Below are 19,276 nucleotides of genomic sequence, written 5' to 3' on the forward strand. Positions count from 1 at the left end.
CTCATGTCAGACTCCCCCCCCCCTTTTTGCCACCAGTTTTTCATGCTTATACAATTCCACCACACTCAGCAAACTTTTCTTTCCTTGCAAGAGTGAGAGACAGACAAAAGAAATACCACAGAACTGTTCAACTACTCATGAAACTTATCTAAATCCACTAATAATATTACACAACCCACTGATAGATCATGACCTGTAACTCAATTTTTTTTATCACTTTAGTTAGAGTTGACTTATTTCTAAACTCTAAGAACAAAACCCCTTCCAAATTGCACATTATACTTTATGCCTACAGGGGGCTACATTACAAAATACCCCCTTACAACTGTCTGTAGTACTATGAAACTATTTATCTATAAACACTATTTTCCATATACATGATATATAACTAAAATTGAAGAGAATAAGAGACTACTACTGTATTCTGACTTTTTGTTTTGTCCTGATTACATCAGTCATTTCCAGTGAGAACTGAGCCACATGTGTTTATCTCATGACCTACTTTTAGATTGCTTTCTTTATCATATGAGTGAGTACCAAGATAGGAAACTGGTAAAAAATACAGTGTTAGACTCATATGTTGCTCATTTGAGTCTACAGAGTCTATGATTAGTTAGGGACAGCTGCCATAAGGCTTTTTATTTTTTTTTTTTGCCCCCACCCCCATAAGGCTTTATATTTATGTCTTTTTAAGGCACTGCTGATTTGGGATTGAAAGAAGAAAATGTTCTGTTGCACTATTAAAGTGTATTCCTTCTCCATTTATACTGTGGGCAGGGAGTAGTTATGGTTTGTTACCAGGTAGCACATAATGTAATTAATTCAGGATTAATTTTGGAGAGAGAGAGAGACAGAGATTGAGTATGTGTGTGACAGTAAACCTTGTGATCATAGGGGCAGTTAATCTCTATGTTAAACTGAGACTAGACTGAGCAGCAGTAATGTACTCTAAATATTGAGGTGAATTTGGCTCAAAGTAAATTGCTGATAGCAAAAGAAGAGCATAAGAAAATGTTGCCCAACTGTTTTGAACAGCATGAGGAGTTTTGATTCAAGAATGGATTGAAAGTTTTCTTTTTTTTTTCTATCTTTTGCCTTTTTAAAAAATTTTTATTTATTTATTTCCCTTTTGTTGCCCTTGTCTTTTTATTATTGTTGTTATTGATGTCATCGTTGTTATATAGGACAGAGAGAAATGGAGAGAGGAGGGGAAGACAGAGAGGGGGAGCGAAAGATAGACAGCTGCAGACCTGCTTCACCACCTGTGAAGCGGCTCCCCTGCAGGTGGGGAGCCCGGGGCTTGAACTGGGATCCTTACTCTGGTCCTTGCACTTTGCGCCATATGCACTTATCCCGCTGCGCTACCGCCCTACTCCCGAAAGTTTTATTCTTAAGGAGCATTTTCTATGACATTAAACAGAACATTATGGATGAATCCTTATGGCATTGAAAATTGGAATCATTAAAAAGAAACCTAAAAAATCAAATTGGACAGTGTAGAACTGAAAAAATGTTCTCCAGCATGAAAAAAATAGATCCCATGAGTACAATAGATTTTAAACATGCCTCTCTTAGTAATTACTATATTGTGGAGGGGAAAACATAGCAGATTTAAATAGCATAAGTAAACTAGCTGACCTAATGAACTTAATTTTTTTAATATTTATTTATTTTCTCTTGTGTTACCCTTGTTTTTTCATTGTTATTGATGTTGTCGTTGTTGGATAGGACAGAGAGAAATGGAGGGAAGAGGGGAAAACAGAGAGGGGGAGAGAAAGATAGACACCTGCAGACCTGCTTCACCACCTGTGAAGTGACTCCCCTGCAGTTGGGGAGCCGGGGTTCGAATCAGGATCCTTAAGATGGTCCTTGTGCTTTGCACCACGTGCACTTAACCCACTGCACTACCACCCGACCGCCGAACTACTGAACTTATATAGAAAACTGTTTTTGTAGCTAATGTTTCTACAAAGTCTGTTTACTAATCCAAAGTGTAGATGATAAATTGTGCTCATTGAAGATGTTTCAGGTTCAGTTAGTGCTGTGCCACATTGATTTTTTATAACTGCATATTAAAGACAGAAAAGCAAATGTACAATAACTTAAAATTTTAAAGTCTTTGCTTGTTTCACATTTTAATAGCTCAAGTCCAAACCAGCTAGCATGGTGTTGAAGGTTCTATATAGTCTGACTCAAGCAGATGCTTCTGATGTTCTCTCCTGCCATTGAACTATTTGCTTTCCCAAAATGTAAAGCTTCACATATTGGACTATCTCTTCCTGGAATGTTTTTATCCAGTTTGACTATAATCTGCTGTTACTCTGCCTTTGTGAACTTTTTGTTTATACCATCATATAATGCTTTTCTGTTTACCTTATGAAGTGTGTGCGTGTGTGTGTGTGTCTGTGTGTGTGTGTGTGTGTGTGTGTGTCTCCTGCTAGAGTATGAATTCATTGATAATTAGAGCAGTGTACTATGGCTCATCTTAGAGTTAGCATTTTGCAGGGAAAGCTACCTAAAGGAAAAGAACATAGGAGACTTTTTCAGTCCTTTGGAATGAAATCTTTCTTTCTTTTTTTTTTTTTTCTTTCTTTCTTTAAGATAAGGGCTTTATCTAGATAGATGCTATGGGAACAAAGGGAAACTATATGTAATTATTCAAGAAGAACTGCAGGGCTGATCTTCAGTTAGATAGTAGAACAGAATGTGTAGGAGAGGAAGGACCCAGACATAAACTTTTTAAAAAGTGACACTGGGGATTGTGTGATGCCACTGCTGAGTAGCCTCCCTGAGCCATTGTTTTCATTCTTCAGAAAGAGGAAGACAGAAGAGAGACACCAGTGCACTACTTTACCATTCATGAATATCCCGCAGTGCCATCTATGATGCTCCCACATGGTGCAAGGGCTCAAATCCAGGGCCTATGCATAGCAAGTTATGTGTTCTATCAGATGAGCTAGCTAACTGCCACCCCAACCCCCAAAGAAAAATAAACTGATATTTTGATAACGGAAGTGGTAGGAACTAGCTGGAGTAGTGCGTCTGTGTGTGTGTGTGTGTGTGTGTGTGTGTGTGTGTGTGTGTGTTGACAACTAGAGGTGATACTTGATATATTACCTGTAAGTACCTACTGAGCATTAAGAAATAGGATCTGGAGTTTGAGAAAGAGGCCAAGATAATAAGGATTAGGAGTTATGAGATATTTGGAAATCATATGGCAGTACATGATTTTGAAAGTTGAGTTGACTTTTTTTTTTCTGGCATAATTTAGTTGCTTGACTCAGAAATCCATCTAGAATATACATACCACCTGTATGTATATGGAATACGTGTATGTACCTACATATATGGGTGTGTGTGCGTAATATATATGCAAATGGATGCCTTTTCACTTCCAACGTAACTAAACTTCCAGGCATTTTGTGCTAGGTTGTTGCTTGAAGGAATGCTGACAACTCTGATATTAATTCTCATCCTATTATTCATGTTTTAAGAATACTAATAATGTGTATTAGTAAAATTGTTTTGGTTAGATCTGATCATCTATAGGAGCTGATCGGATCTTTTATCTTTTTTTTTTCCACCATGTGGAAAAAAGAATGTGGAAAGTAGAAAGGTAAAACAATAATAGAACTCAAACAATGCTCATATTTACTTCTATATGAGTTTGCTTTAGTAAACTGAAATATAGCCCAATATAAAAACTGACGTTTGGGAGTCAGGTGGTAGTGCAGTGGGTTAAGTGCACATGATGCAAAGCTCAAGGACCTGCTAATCTTGGCTCCAGCACCTGGCTCCACACCTGCAGGGGAGTCACTTCACAAGTGGTGAAGCAGGTCTGCGGGTGTCTTTCTCTCCCCTCTCTGTGTTCCCCTCCTCTCTCCATTTATCTCTGTCCTGTCCAACAACAACAATAATAACTATAACAATAAAACAACAAGGACAGCAAAAGGGAATAAACATTTAAAAAATTTAAAAAATTAAAAAAAAATTAAAACTGATGCACTCTGTATTTTGTCATGTGATAGATTTCCATGAACAGAGACCCAAATAGTACTTTCAGACTTGGTCCCTAAATCTGTAGATCTAATTTCTTAAAATTAGACAGCTGTTGTTTTTCCTTTCTTTCTACCTAGCTTAGGGAACGGGGAAATATTTTTTTCAAAAGAAAAATGCAGCTCAAAGAGCTGTGTGAAAGATGGTGTTGACCAAGTTAGATAAGACTGAAAACAGATGCAGTACTGTGTAATTTAGTTTAACTTTGTAGAAGTATGTCATTAGCAAATATATATTCAGTGGGAGTGGAGAAGGAAGTAGATTTTCATATGATAAGTGACGCAGAATACAAAGACCAAGCTCAGTTACAATTCAGTCAAAGTGAACTTCAGGACCAGGAGTTAGCTCACTTGGCAGAGCACATGTTTTGCCATGTGTGAGGCCCTGGGTTTGAGAGCCAGCACCGCACGGAAGTACCCAGACACAGTACCATGTGAAGTTGAAGTGGTGCTATAGTCTCTCCTCTCTGTCTCTTCCGTTCTCTACACTTTCCTCTCTCCCTGCCACAAGATAAAAGGATAAAAATTGCTCTGAAGAAACCACTGTACGACAACATGTTTTTGTAAGGGCCCTGACATCGTTCTCCAATGTAGCATTAAAAAGGAGGGTGCTGGGTGAAGCATATACTTAACCATGTGTGAGGACCAAAATTTAAGCCCCTGATTTCCACCTGCAGGGGTGAAACTCCACAAGGAGTGGAGCTGTGTTGCAAGTGTCCTTTCATCTTAGCCCGTGTCTCTCACCCTCTATCAAAAGAGAAAGAAAAAGAAAATCAAGGCCATAAGGATCAGTGGAGTTGTACAGGCACCAGCCTCAGTGATAATCCTGGTAGCAAAAGGAAAAAGGGACTTGAATTGAAAGGTCAAGCATGTGAAGATTTAGATCCCCTCAGAGGCATCTTGTTTTTGTTTGCCCCCTCACCTTCATTCATTTGATCTGAGTTTTAGTAACTTCTAGGACACCAAATCAAAGGGGCCAAATTGGTGATTACACCATTCCAAATTTTCAGTTTAAAAGTATATTCTTTGTCGGGTTAGGGTGGGGGTAGGTAGCATAATGGTTATGCAAAGGGACTTTCATGGCCAATGCTCAAGTCCCAGTTTCAGTCCCCCGCATCACCATAAGGCAGAGCTGAACAGTCCTCTGGTTAAAAAAAAAAGTATATTCTTTGTAATCTATACTTATTATGTTTACTATACATCAAAATTTATAATACAACTATGCTCAATTTTTCACAAATTGATAAATTGCCTCATCTGTGGTCATAGTAATAAATAATCTGAAAAAAAATTTAATACTTAGGGCATTAAAGCCACTGGAAATTGAAGAATTTTTTTTTTAATTTATTTTATTGGCGGTTTAGTGGTTTACAGTATGGTTGTTGGCATATGGCCACATCAGTACCCCAGGACCCTCTTCACATCCTGCCATGCCCTTTCTCTCCCAGAGACATCTGCTTTGGTGCAGTACTGCCTGTCCAGTCCAAGCTTCACCATGCGTTTTCCTTCTCTAGTTTGATTCTTAAGTTCTACCTATGAGTGAGATTATCTGTTATTTGTCTTTGTCTCTCTCTCTTTTTTACTTATCTCATTTTAAAATAGTGCCTTTAAGTTCCATCCATGATGAATCAAAGGAGATGACTTCATTGTTTTTAGTAGCTGAGTAATATATATATATATATATATATATATATATATATATATATATATATATATAATCTCACAACTTTCTTAGCCACTCATCTGTCGTTGGATATCTGGGTTGTTTCCAAGACTGGGCTGCTATGAACATAGGTGTACATAGCTCTCTTCAGAAGGGCATGTTTATTTGCTTTGGATATATCTCCAGGAGAGGAATTGCCAGATCATAGAGTATATCAATGTCTAGTATTCTGAGAAGTCTCCAAACTTTTCCAAAGGGATTGGACCAGTTTGCATCCCCACCAGCAGTGTAGAAGTGTTCTTTTTTCTCCACATCCTCTACTTTCAACCTATATATGTATTGAAGGATGATAGGACTGTCCATAACAATTCCTGGAGGGGTCAAGAAATAGCTCACCACCTGCCTACCATCAAGGAGACCCTGGCTTGAGCCCCAGTACCACACTGATGTACTGTAGTACCTGGGGAAGTTCCACAAATGGTGGAGCAAGATTGTGGTGCCTCTCCCTTTCTGTTTTTCTCTTTTTTTCTCCTATGGGGAAATAAAAGTTGTCCTGGAAACAATGGGATCATGACACTTGAGTGCCCAGTACTGCAAAAACAACAATAATCTGGGGGAAGTGGAATGTAGATAAAGGTTTAAGGAGAAAATGAGAAGATATAAAAATTCTACTGCAAGAAAGGGTGTGTTTGTACAAATTTCAAGTGGATAATTTTAGGAATCAAATTTCTGTTTTTTTTTTAATTTGACTACATTTAAAAATAATGTAAAACTTTTTATTTAAAATAGATTTTTTACATTATGTAGGTAACCACACTGAAATTATTTGAGCCTAGAATGAAAACTTCTTAGATAACAATTTAAAAGCATGTGGTGTTACATACTGTTTCAAAAGTGTCTTACTCTGAATAAATTCTGAAGATTGTTGGTTTAGAAAGCCCCCGGAGAAAGTTGTGATACACATATACAATGGAATGGAATACTACTCAGTTGTCATTTCCTTTGCCTCATTTTGGACTAACCTTGAAGGAATCATATTGAGAAAGATAAGTCAAAACAACAAGGATGGATACTGGATGATCTCATTTATAGGTGGAGTTTAGGAACCAAGAAAGGAAAGGGAAAACACAAAGATGAAACTTGAACCGAGTATGGCATACTGCACCAAAGCAAAGCAGTCAGGGTCTTTGTTCAAGGTGGCGAAAAAAGACTTAAGTTGAATGTGGGAGTGTTTGGCAGACATCTACAGTGGAAAAATGAAAAACCGTGCCTGTGTGGCAACAACTGTATTCTAAAACAGCTATCCCACCTCCCCCCAATAAAATAATTTGGAATAGCAATTTTTTTTTCTGCCTCCAGAGTTATTGCTGGGGCTTAGTGCTTGCACTACTAATCTACTGCTCCTAGAGGCCTTTTTTTTTTTTTTCATTTTGTTGACCTTGTTGCTTTCATTGCTGTTGGACAGAGAGAAATATAGAGAGGAGGGGAAGACAGAGAGGGAGAGAAAGACACCTGAAGAACTCCTTCATACTTGTGCTTAACCCACTGCGCTACCGCCCAACTCCCAGGTTTTTTTTTTTTTTTTAAACTGATACTTAGCAGTGGAATTCCTAACTCATCTAATAGTTTAATTATTAATTTCCTCAGGAACCTCTATGTTGCAGTCCATGGCTGAAGCAATATATACATTCCCACCAGTAGTATATAGTAATTCATTTTTCTCTGTGCCCTTGACAAGACTTGTTTCTGGTCTTTCTGATAGATCATCAATACTGTGTATGTTTTAGGGATACAGTTTCATACCTCTTCAAAGTAGCATTATCACACCATACCCACCACGAAGGTGTTAAAATTTCATCACCACAGTGCATCGGCACCCTCCACCCTTTCAGCCCACTCCTTCCTCCTACTTTGTTAATCTCAGTTCTGCAGTCAAAGGATTTGCTTTTAATTGACTGAGTGTTCACTTGCATTATTTCTTTATGAATCACATATAGGTGAGATCATTAGATATTTGTCTTTCTCTGAGTTATTCATTTAGCATGATTTCCTTATGGTTCCTTCCATGTTGTAGCAACAGACAGATCTCATCTTTTCTTACAACTGAGTAATACATAGGCCTACCACAACTTCTTTATCCATTTGTCTATCATCGGGCAAAAAATTGGGATGTTTCCATATCTTGAATATTTCAAATAGCATGCAGAAACATAAGTGTGAGTATCTGTGATTAGTGTTCTTCAGACTGATACCTATGAGAGGAATTTAACATTTATTTTAAAGCATGCTAACTTGTGACAGATTCTTTTAATTTTCCTTCAACTTGTATGTTTATTTTTGCATTTTTCCTTGGAAGATATTTTCACTGGATATAAAATGCTAGGTCCTGGATTGATAATTATTAATTTTTTGGAGTGTTTTTTTAAAACTTTATTTTTTCCCTTTCGTTGCCCCTTTTTTTATTGTTGTAGTTATTATTGTTGTTGTTACTAATGCCATTTGTTGTTGGATAGGACAGAGAGAAATGGAGAGAGGAGGGGAAGACAGAGAGGGGGAGCGAAAGATAGACACCTGCAGACCTGCTTCACCGCCTGTGAAGCGAACCCCTTGCAGGTGGGGAGCCAGGAGCTCGAATCGTAATCCTGATGCCAGTCCATGTGCTTTCCGCCATGTGTGCTTAACCTGTTGCACCACCACCCAGCTCCCTTATTTATTTTTTTTTTAAGAAGGATGATAGAGTAGCTCACCTGAGAGGACACCTGCTTTGCCATGTACCTCAGCTTAGACTCAGGTTAGATCCCTTGGCATACCACATGGGAGTGACTAAGCACTGGAGGGTGCTTCAGTACAGCTGTATCTCCCTCTTCCCTTGCCAAGCCTTATCATAAAACTGATACACCATTTTTTAATTTACTTTTTTAAAAAATTATTTGTAAAATAGAAAATATTGACAAAACCATAGAATAAGATGGGTGAAATTCCACACATTTCCCACCACCAGAGTTCCATACCCCACCCCCCCTGCTGGAAGCTTTCCTATTCTTTATCTATCTGGGAGCATGGACCCAGGGTCATTATGGAGTGCAGAAAGTGGGAGGTCTGGTTTCTGTAATTGCTTCTCCGATGGACACAGGCATTGACAGGTTGATCCATACTCCCAGCCTGTCCCTATCTTTCCCTACTGGGGCAGGGCTCTGGAGAGGTGGGGTTCCAGGGTACATTGGGGAAGTCGTCTGTTTGGGTGAGTAGGTTGACATCATGGTAGCATCTGTAATCTGGTGTTTGGAATGTGTATTCCTTTGTTTCCTCCTTTCTTGCGGGACTTGGTTCAGTAGTTCTTGTAAGGTGAAGTTGATTGTGGCAAATTCCTTTAGTTCTTGAATATTTTAGAAAACCTTTATTTCTCCCTCATATTTGAAGGATAATTTTGCAGGGTACAATATTTGTGACTGGAATTCCCTCTCCTTTAGAACTTTCAAGGTGTCATTCCACTCTCTCCTTGCCTCTAGAGTTTGTAAAGAGAAATCTGATAAAAGTCTTATAGCTCTGCCTTTGTATGTAACTTCTTTCCTTAGCTGCCAGCAATTTTTTTCCTTGTCGTTGACTTTTGATAGTTTTACAATAATGTGCCTTGGTGTTGGTCTTTTTGTATTTATAAATCTGGGTTATCATTCTGCCTTTTGGATGAGAATCTTATGATGGTTTCCTAAATGAGGTAAGTTCTCAGCTAAAATTGCTCTGAAAATGGACTCTGGGTCTTTGGCCTTGTCCTCCTCTTCAGATATACCTATTACTCTTCTATTCAATCTTTTTATGGAGTGTGCAATTTCACTGAGAGTTGCTTCAGTCTTTCTAAACCATTTCTCTTCCTCATCTTTGAAATGAAAGAGTAGGCTGGCTGTATCCTCTGGATTGGAGATAATTTCTTCTGAATGTGTGGATCTACTGGCTAAGCCTTCTGCCCGGGCATGGGCTGCAGTTAGAGTGTCTGTTACTCCCTGGAGTTCTGACTAAGGTTCTTCTTTCAAGATTTGACGTTTCTTAGTGATCTCTAAGTTCCTCTCTCGTGTGTTTTAATTCCATAGTAACATGCTCTTTTAATTTTTGTTTACTTTCTTGGAGATCTCTGTGTAGTCTGTCTCTGAGAGTCTCTCTAAATCTGTAATTTCTTGGACTTCCTCTGTTTCATTTCTGTCTGACTGATATGGCATAGTTGGCTGTTTAGTTCTGTTTCTCTGCCTGTGCATTTTTTGTGCTGCTTATTGATGGCCAGCAGGTGGTGCTATTGTGATCTCTTGTTTGTATGATCTGTGGCTTATGGGACCAGGTAAGGGGGGGGTTGCTTTGGGCTGTCTTGTGGTCACAAATGCCCTGTTTTATGTTGTGTCTTTGCCTTGAATTCAGAAGGCCAAAGCACTCTTGAGTCAGACTAAGAGGTTTTAAGCCCGTCTCTTTTCTGCTGGCACTAGGAACAATGTTACTTGCTTGCTGCACTTAAAGTGAAATCACCAAAATGGCGCTGCTCAGTGCCCATGCCACCAGAGCTCCGATTTGACTTTGCTGTTCTTCAACTTGCCCCTGTACCCCTTTTCACTTCAACTGCGTGTAAGCACCCACCTGAGGCTGCAGAACTTTTGGCTGTAGATTATGACTTCACTTGGGTCTCTTGTTGTATTTATTTGTTGTTTTGGGAGGAGAGGTGATTTGGTCCCAGTTATTCCATGGACATACCTCCTGAAAGTCCCACCATTTTTTTTAAACTCAAGTTTTTTCTGTTTTTTTTTTTTTTTTTTTTACTTCCAGGGTTATCACTGGGGCTCAGTGCCTGCACAACAAATCCACTGCTCCTGGAGGCTTTTTTTTTTTTCCTTTTGTTGCCCTTGTTGTTTGTCCTTATTGTTATTTTTGTCATTGTTGTTGGATAGGACAGAAAGAAATCAAGAGAGATGGGGAAGACAGAGAGAGGGAGAGAAAGATAGACACCGGCAGACCTGCTTCACTGCTTGTGAAGTGACCCCCACTGCAGGTGGGGAGCCAGGGGCTTGAACCGGGATCCTTATGCCAGTCAAGTTTTTCTATTTTTATTTTCTTCATGTTAATCACTGTAGTCCTCTCATCCGTGTAACTATTCTCTTAGAATAAATTTCTAGATCAAGAATTTCTATATTTATTTATTTGAATGATTCTATATACATATTGCTAAACTGTTACCCAACAGTATTGTACAATCCTTTATTTTTAATATGTTTCTTCTTAGTCCTTTAAAGAACTTTTTACAGGCAGTCTTTTGAACAATAAATGTTTTAAAAGTTTGAAGTAGTTTATCAGTCTTCTGCGCCACCTCCGGGACCACTATCAGTCTTCCTTCTGTTGTGGTTTTATTCTAGTTCACTGTCATGGTAAGAAAGGCTTTCTTTATCCTAGAGTAAAAGTTGCTTGTGCTGGTTTTTTGTTTTGGTTATAGTTTCATTTTCACACTGAATACCGTATGTGTTGAGGAGATTATGTGCTATTATATAAAGATCACCGGCAGGCATAGCCTCCCCCATTATTTTTTTATCCCTCACCAAAGAGAATATTTGTTACAATCACTGAATCGCCTCAATACTTCATCACTACCCAAAGTCCGTAGTTTACAATAGAGTTTAGCTCTGTGGGTTTCAACAAATGTATTACCGTTTACCTCCACCACTAGATATCAGAGTGTTGTACTACGCTAAACAACTGTCCTCCATCTATTCATCTCTTCCCTTCCCTAATGATTAGCTAAACTGGTAACCACTGGTTTTTTTTGCTATCTCCATATGAGTTATCCTTTTCCTGAATCTCAGAGAGTGGGAATTACCTTGTAGATATTCTTAATAGACACCTTTTACTTAATAGTAAGTATATAAGACCACTTTTTGTCTTTTCATTTCTGCATAATATATTACTGTATGCACCCATTTACCTACTGAAAGACATCTTGGTTGCCTCTAAATTTTGGTAATAGTACAATGTGCAAGAATCCCTGTTCAAGCTCTCCACCCCCACCTGCAGGGGGAAGGCTTCATGCATGGCAAAGCAGTGCTTCAGATGCCTTTCTTTCTCCTCCTCTACAGCCCTCCTCCAGCTTGACTTCTCTGTCTTCATCCAATAAGTAAATAAATATTTTTTAAATCCCCATTTCTTTTTCAAAGCCTAGTTTTTACTTTTGTTAATGAAGCTTAAGTATAATTTCTGGTATACACAGTAGTATTGTAGCCTGTCTGATGTTTATGTTACACTGATGTTGTGGTTCATACAGTAGTAATGGCAGATGGTGTATTACTGTACCATTGCACCTTATGCTCATTCTTGCTGTGAACATAAAGTTGCTTTAAAAAGCTAAGTCTATTTTAAAAATCAATTGACAGGAGTGATGAGATAATAGACTTTCTACAGATTGATGTGTGGGCATATAGGTGAGGAGGCAGTGAAGGTGCTTGACTACAGATGCTTATGCTTCTTGATTTTTGTGTGTTTTTCCCTCAGATTTGTGCAACTGTTTCACCCTAAATATAGTCTTTCTCTTGCCACCTCCTTGAGAAAGTAGAATTAAAACAATAGCCACTTAATAATGCTTTAGCATGAATATTCTTTACAAACTTAAGATTCTGTGTACCCTTCATGCTCATTTTGTCAAAAATCTTAAACTCTCTGTGCCTCACTTCTTATACCTGTAAAATGGGCAAAATAATATTGATAATACTGCATATATATGTTGTAAAGTTGAAATGTTAATACATTTAGAGGTGATAGATCTGGCATATGCAAGGACTCATCTTGTAACTTTTATTGATGTATTCATGCCTTTCATAGCTGTTCATTCTGTCATTCAAACATTTATTTTATATATATTCCTTTCAATATATATTCATTTAACTATTCATTTTTATTTCTATAATTCAGTGAAGTCTCAAGTTTCCGTCAATTTAATGAAAAGAAAATTTAGTAGTTCAGAAGATGGAACTGTGGATAAAGAATTAGACTCCCATTTGATTAAATCCTGCATTCGATCCCTGGATTCTCTCTCTCTCTCTCTCCTTCCCTTCTCTCTTACCATAAATAAATAAATCTCAAAAAGAAAGGAAGAAAAATTTATATACCGAGACGTCTGATTCAATTTCTTTAGTCTTTTTGAGAGTAAAATTATAAGATTAGATTAACCTTTTTTTTTTTTTACTTCATGTTACAGGGGGTATGCAAGATTACAACTATGTATGGGCCAACTGTTTTGAGATCACATTAGAACTATCTTGTTGCAAGTACCCACCTGCTTCACAACTTCGACAAGAATGGGAGAACAATCGTGAGTCTCTGATCACATTGATTGAAAAGGTAAAAGTAATTGACTTGTAAAGGTGGTGGCATGAAAAAAATGGGCTAAATAAGCAAATTTGATTGCATATAAGTAGAAATCTATATGTGATTAACTTTTTAATATAATTTTTATTTGTTATTGAATAGAGACAGAAATTAAGAGAGGAGGAAGAGTTAGAGAGGGAGAGAGACAGAGAGACACATGCAGCTCTGCTTCACCATTTGGGAGGCTTTTCCCCTGCAGGTGGCAACCAGGGACTTCAACCAAGGTCCTTGCATACTGTCTTGTGTGCACTTTCCAGGTACACTACCTCCTGGCCCATATGATAACTTTTATTTATATTTTAACACTAAAATTATGGATTATTTGTACTTACTATTTTTTAAGATAGAGACAGAGAAGCAGATAGGTGGAGAGAGAGAGAGAAATAAAGGAGACCACAGCACCAAAACTCTTTCCAGTCAGTGGGGGCTGTGCTTGACCCTGGGTCGTGCACATGACAAAAGAGCATGTTCTCCAAGTGAGCTATTTTGTGATCTCTATAGTAATTTAGAAATTACTTAGCAGTGGGTGCAGCTCAGGGGCAGAGTATTTGACTGGAGATCAAAAAATTACTGTATTAGGACATATTCTAGCTGCACCTCCCTTTCCCCCCCAGCCCCAGCTCTTTTGCTATAGAGGGTTTCCTTTTATTTTACTGTCTTAGATCACTTTTATAAACTGAAATAATAAGCTAAATGTTTCAGATATAGGAGTAACATTATTATTATTATTATTTATTATTATTTTAAGAAATTAAATTCTGGGTTCAATCCCCCACACCACCATAAATCAGAGCTAATAATGCCCTGGTTAAGAAGAAATTAAATTCTGGTATGAATGCAGAGAGGTTATGCCTTCATACCTTGAGCAATATACTTTGTCTGAGCAATATACTTTGATTCTGGTTTCTTTCCTCCTTTTTTTTTAGGTACATATTGGAGTTAGAGGGTTTGTTAATGATTCAGTAACACGATCTGGCTTAGAGAATGCGACTATCTTTGTGGCTGGTATTGGTCATAATATCACAACAGGCAGATTTGGTGATTTCTACAGATTACTTGTTCCTGGAATATACAATATCACAGCAGTTTTAATTGGGTAAGAATTTAAATTAGGTTCTTAAAATATCTAATCAAAAAAGAAGAAAAATATCAAGCCTTAGTTTTATATCTAAGGCAAAGATATAGTCTAGGAAATATTATTGTACCTAGCTTTTATTTTTTCTTATTTTCTGATACTTATCCTTTTATAATAAAATACCTTTGTGAAGATATTTGTCACGTAATCTAGCAGCATGACTGAAGGTAAAATATAATTGCAAATTGGGAAGAAAGACAGTTTTAAAAATATAAAAAGATGGTCAACAGTGTGGCACTTCAACTCAAGGCTAGTTAAATACTAGAGTGAAAGAAACTCAGGACTCTATTGGACATTCTGTGGGGGCCTGGGCGTACTTCAAATGCAAGGACCCAATTTCAAGCCCCCCTCACCTGCAGGGGGCACTTCACAAATGGTGAAACAGACCTTCAGGTATCTTTCTCTCTTCCTCTCTATCTCTGCTCCCTTCTCAATTTTCCCTGTCCTATCAAGTATAGTAGAAAGAAAGAAAGAGAAAAAAAGAAAGAAAGAAAGAAAGAAAGAAAGAAAGAAAGAAAGAAAGAAAGAAAGAAAGAAAAGGAAAAAAAAAACAGTTGCCAGGAGTAGTGGATTCACAGGCACGGCACTGAGCCCCAACAATAACCCCAGTGGCAATTAAAAAAAAATATATATATATATACATATATATATTTATTATGTAAAATATGAAGTTGTTTACACCTTCCCTGAAAACTTTTCTGGAAGCTCACTTTGATAAAGATTTACTTGATGAGCTTTAATTTTAAATTTTATCTTTCTGGTTAGGTAGTGGAAATGTTAATTTAATAATACTCTGCAAAGAATTAGATGACTTATTCCTTCTTTGAATAGTGTAGCACTGGTTACAATGGATTAATCATCTCCTTTGAATGCAATTTTTGGTAAGCATTCTGTTGTGTGGGACCTGAGAAGACTGTAGGAGAAAATAGTTCTCTAAAGACATAATCTGCAGGTCAGGGTAGAAAGCATAATGGTTATATAAAGAAACTCTCATACTTGAGCCTCCAAAGTCACAGGTTCAATCCCCTGTACCACCATAAACCAGAGCTGAGCAGTGCTCTGGTAAAATAAATACATAAAAAGAGAAGAAGGTTTAATCTGGGATTCTTTGTGTGAGATAAACCCTAAGTGCTTTGAATTCATAGTTGGTCTTACTTAGTTTAAATTTTGATAGACCACTAAATACAGATCAAAGAATATGCTTATATAATGTTAAAGCATTGTTAATTTAACTTCAAACCACCTACTCTTTCAATTTTTTTTTCTTTAGGTATATGCCACTGACTATTAACAATATAGTCGTGAAAGAAGGACAAGCCACAAAGGTGAATTTTTCCCTTCGACCAACTACTATCCCAGTAATCCTTGACACAACTCAGGCAACAGTAACTGCCAGTACAGTAGCTATACTTAATGCTCCTTCTGGAACAAAATCCTTCCACGAACCGATTCAGCCCAAGGACTTTCATCACCACCATTTCCCTGACATGGAAATCTTCCTGAGACGGTTTGCCAATGAATATCCTAATATCACCCGGCTTTACTCATTGGGAAAATCTGTAGAGTCGAGAGAACTTTATGTAATGGAAATATCTGATAATCCAGGTGTCCATGAACCAGGTACTTGGTGTAATTTCACTCATAATTTACGTAGTGTCTCTCAGAGTAATGTACTATGCTGCTGTGTTTCATCTGAAAAGATACCTATAGTGAGCACAGTTGGAACCAAGAAATTATAAACAATCTTTTGCCAGAAAAGTAGTACATCAGTTTGATAATCCATGCTAGGCAGAATGTTTAATGTATTTTTCATAGTGCATATGTATATACATGGTGTGTATTTTTGTGTGTGTATGCCTGCTCACACATGTATATTAATAAGGAATCTGTTTTATAAGATGTTTTTCCAGGTTATTTTGTCGACATTTTTTTTTTTCTTAAATTTTTGTTTCAGAGTGTTGTGGGGAAAAAAAGTCCATTATACTTGAGAAAGAAAAATCTTTCATTTAATTATTTTGTGTTCAGGTGAGCCAGAATTTAAATACATTGGAAATATGCATGGAAACGAAGTGGTTGGAAGAGAATTGTTATTGAACCTCATCGAATACCTTTGTAAGAACTTTGGAACTGACCCTGAAGTAACAGATTTGGTTCGTAACACTAGAATTCACCTTATGCCATCCATGAATCCTGATGGATATGAAAAAGCCCAGGAAGGTAAATAACAACTGTATAAATTGGTTCTTTCCTTGAACTTTCTTCCTACTATTTTCTTACAGTTGGTTCTGGTTCTAGCTTATATATTATTAATATTTTTTTCTTTTTGGGGGTGGGGGGGAGTGGGCATCACTGGAACTTCACTGCTTTAGACTGACTTCTTTATAGACAGAGACGGAGAGATACCATTGCACCAAAGCTTCCCCTATTGTGTGGGGACTGGGCTTGAACCTGAGTCATGTGCATGGCAAAGCAACCTCACTGAGTGAGCTATCTTGCCAGTCCCCAGATTTATTTTTATGTAGATTGTTCAAATTATTTCCCTAAGGATCTCATGTTTTTTGTCAGCTGCATAAATCCCTCCCACGTTCTCCAGAGACTTTTCTAAAAGGTGAGAGACTGCTTCCCCGCTAGTGAGCTCATCTTACAGCTTTTCTTCATTTACTCGCACCTTTTCCTCATTAAAGAACATTCTATTAGACTCCTACTCCACTTTAAAATAGAGTTAAGTTTAAATTGAACATCATCTTCTCTATCAAGTTAAAATTCCAACTTCTGTTCTTGACGTTTCTGTGATCACCTTCCTGTAAACATACCCCAATTTTCTTCTTTGCAGTTGATCGATTTCTTTTTATCTTAGTGGCCTATGTTCTGGTATCATAGAGTCCTCCAATTAGTAATGCCCATTTAGCATTGTGATCATGCGGGCTATTGACAATTGAGCAATACTGCAATATAATTTCCTTTTAAAAATTTTTTGGTATTATATTTATTGGATAGAGACAGAAATCGAGAGGGAAGGGGATTAGAGAGAGAGAGAGAGATTGGGAGAGAGAGAGAGAATTGCAACACTGCTTCACCACTCACAAAGCTTTCCCCCCTGCAGCTGGGACTGGGGGTTTGAACCCAGGTTCATGCACATTGTAATGTGCACTCAACCAGATGCACCACTACCTAGCCCCAATATAATTTCTACAGTTTGATTTTTTTTTTTCCCCATAAAGTGTAACCAGAGGGCAGAAATGAAGGGATGGTGGTTTAGAAGATCTGGAAAAGATCATACACACACACACACACACACACACACACACACACACACACACACACACACTGCACCATGTAAAAATGTGTATTTTTAATTAGAATAAAGTTCATCATAGTGAAACTTGTTTTTCAAAAAATATTCATTTATTTCCTTTTTGTTGCCCTTGTTACTTTTATTGTTGTTGTAGTTATTATTGTTGTTGTTATTGATGTCGTCATTGTTGGATAGGACAAAGAGAAATGGAGAGAGGAGGGGAAGACAGGAGGGGGAGAGAAAGACACCTGCAGACCTGCTTCACCGCTTGTGAAGCAACTCCCCTGCAGGTGGGGAGCCGGGGTCTCAAACTGGGATCCTCATACCAGTCCTTGTGCTTTGCACCACCAGTGCTTAACCTACTGCGCTACTGCCTAACTCCCGTGACACTTGTTTTGTTCACACTACCTTTGAGTACATTTGAAATAGTGTGTGTGAGGTTAAAATGTAAATGAAATATGGACTTAAATTAGATTCCTTTTTCTTACAGGTGACACAATAAGTGTGATTGGCAGAAATAACAGCAATAACTTTGACCTGAACCGAAATTTCCCAGACCAGTTTTTTCAGATTACTGATCCTACCCAACCAGAAACTATTGCCGTAATGACTTGGATGAAGGCCTATCCGTTTGTACTGTCAGCAAACCTGCATGGAGGTAATAGCAACTTGATACTACACTAATTAATTCTTGTTGGGAGCATTTGAAAATCCTGGTGGAATTTTATCTGTTTGTAATCATAAGCTTTCTCAACATGGTATCCTGTTACTGCTTTATGGCAGACAACAATAAAGATCTTTTCTCATTCTTTTTTAAGCCAATTTCCTGGCTGTTTTCCCTTTTCTTCCACCTCTCTTTCTCTTTCTTTCTTTCTCTTTTTCTTTCTTTCTTTCTCTTTTCCTCTCTTTGTCTCCCTACCTCCATGTAGTTTGTCAAGTGTTACTGTTTTTCTCACTGGGAATTTGACAGTTCTCTTTGTCATTCATAAAAATTGAACATTAACATCCAAACGTTGAGTCCTATTAGATTTTGACTTTGCCTTATATTTTTACTTACTGTATGTTTAAGTACATCAGTGTTTTACTTCTCATGTACTATCTGAGTGAACAGATTAGTTGACTAGAACAAGAAGTCCAAGATTAAGAATCATCAGCCCAGGGAGATAGCATAATTGTTATGCCAAGGGACTCTCGTGCCTGATACGACCAAGTCCCAGGTGCAATCCCCACACCACCATAAATCAGACCTGAGTGGTGCTGTGATAAAGAAAGGAAAAAAAGAAAAAGATTAAGAATCATCAGTGTCAAACTAAGATTATATGAATAAGCGTGGAGGTTTCAGTACCCAGGAGAGTTGGAACATATCTCCACACATAACATTGTGCATGAATGTTCCTAGTAGCATGGTTTATAGTCAAAAAGGCATCTTAAGTGAACATCTATCTTTGATGGGTGGATAAATAAAAGTATGGTATGGCCACACAGTGGAATATTATTTAGCCACAACAATGAATGAAGTCATGTTGTATATTGATGAACTTGAACATATTATGCTAAGATATAGGATTTATTTCAAGAAACTATACATTGTATGATAATATTTTCACAAAATACTCAACAGTAGCAAAATCTTTCTTATGTAGTTGCTTCTTATTTCCCTTTCCCCCAGCCTCTGGTAACCACTCCTCAGTACACACTTAATAAATAGCTAGATTTAGATTCTCCAAAACTTGTTTTGTCTT

At 37.6% G+C, this 19,276-nt stretch overlaps 1 protein-coding gene across 2 annotated transcripts in view; it reads left to right on the forward strand.

The window, feature by feature from the left end:
- Window positions 1-19,276, forward strand: part of CPD (carboxypeptidase D) — a 71,497-nt gene that overhangs the window by 17,232 nt on the left and 34,989 nt on the right. For both annotated transcript variants that reach the window (XM_007520428.3, XM_016187004.2), the window contains exons 3-7: window positions 12,935-13,077; window positions 14,031-14,200; window positions 15,510-15,859; window positions 16,265-16,456; window positions 18,025-18,192. In XM_007520428.3, the coding sequence (XP_007520490.2) occupies window positions 12,935-13,077; window positions 14,031-14,200; window positions 15,510-15,859; window positions 16,265-16,456; window positions 18,025-18,192 (1,023 nt within the window). The remainder of the gene's footprint in view (window positions 1-12,934; window positions 13,078-14,030; window positions 14,201-15,509; window positions 15,860-16,264; window positions 16,457-18,024; window positions 18,193-19,276) is intronic.

Source organism: Erinaceus europaeus, chromosome 12, assembly GCF_950295315.1.
Source record: "Erinaceus europaeus chromosome 12, mEriEur2.1, whole genome shotgun sequence".
Lineage (NCBI taxonomy): Eukaryota > Metazoa > Chordata > Mammalia > Eulipotyphla > Erinaceidae > Erinaceus > Erinaceus europaeus.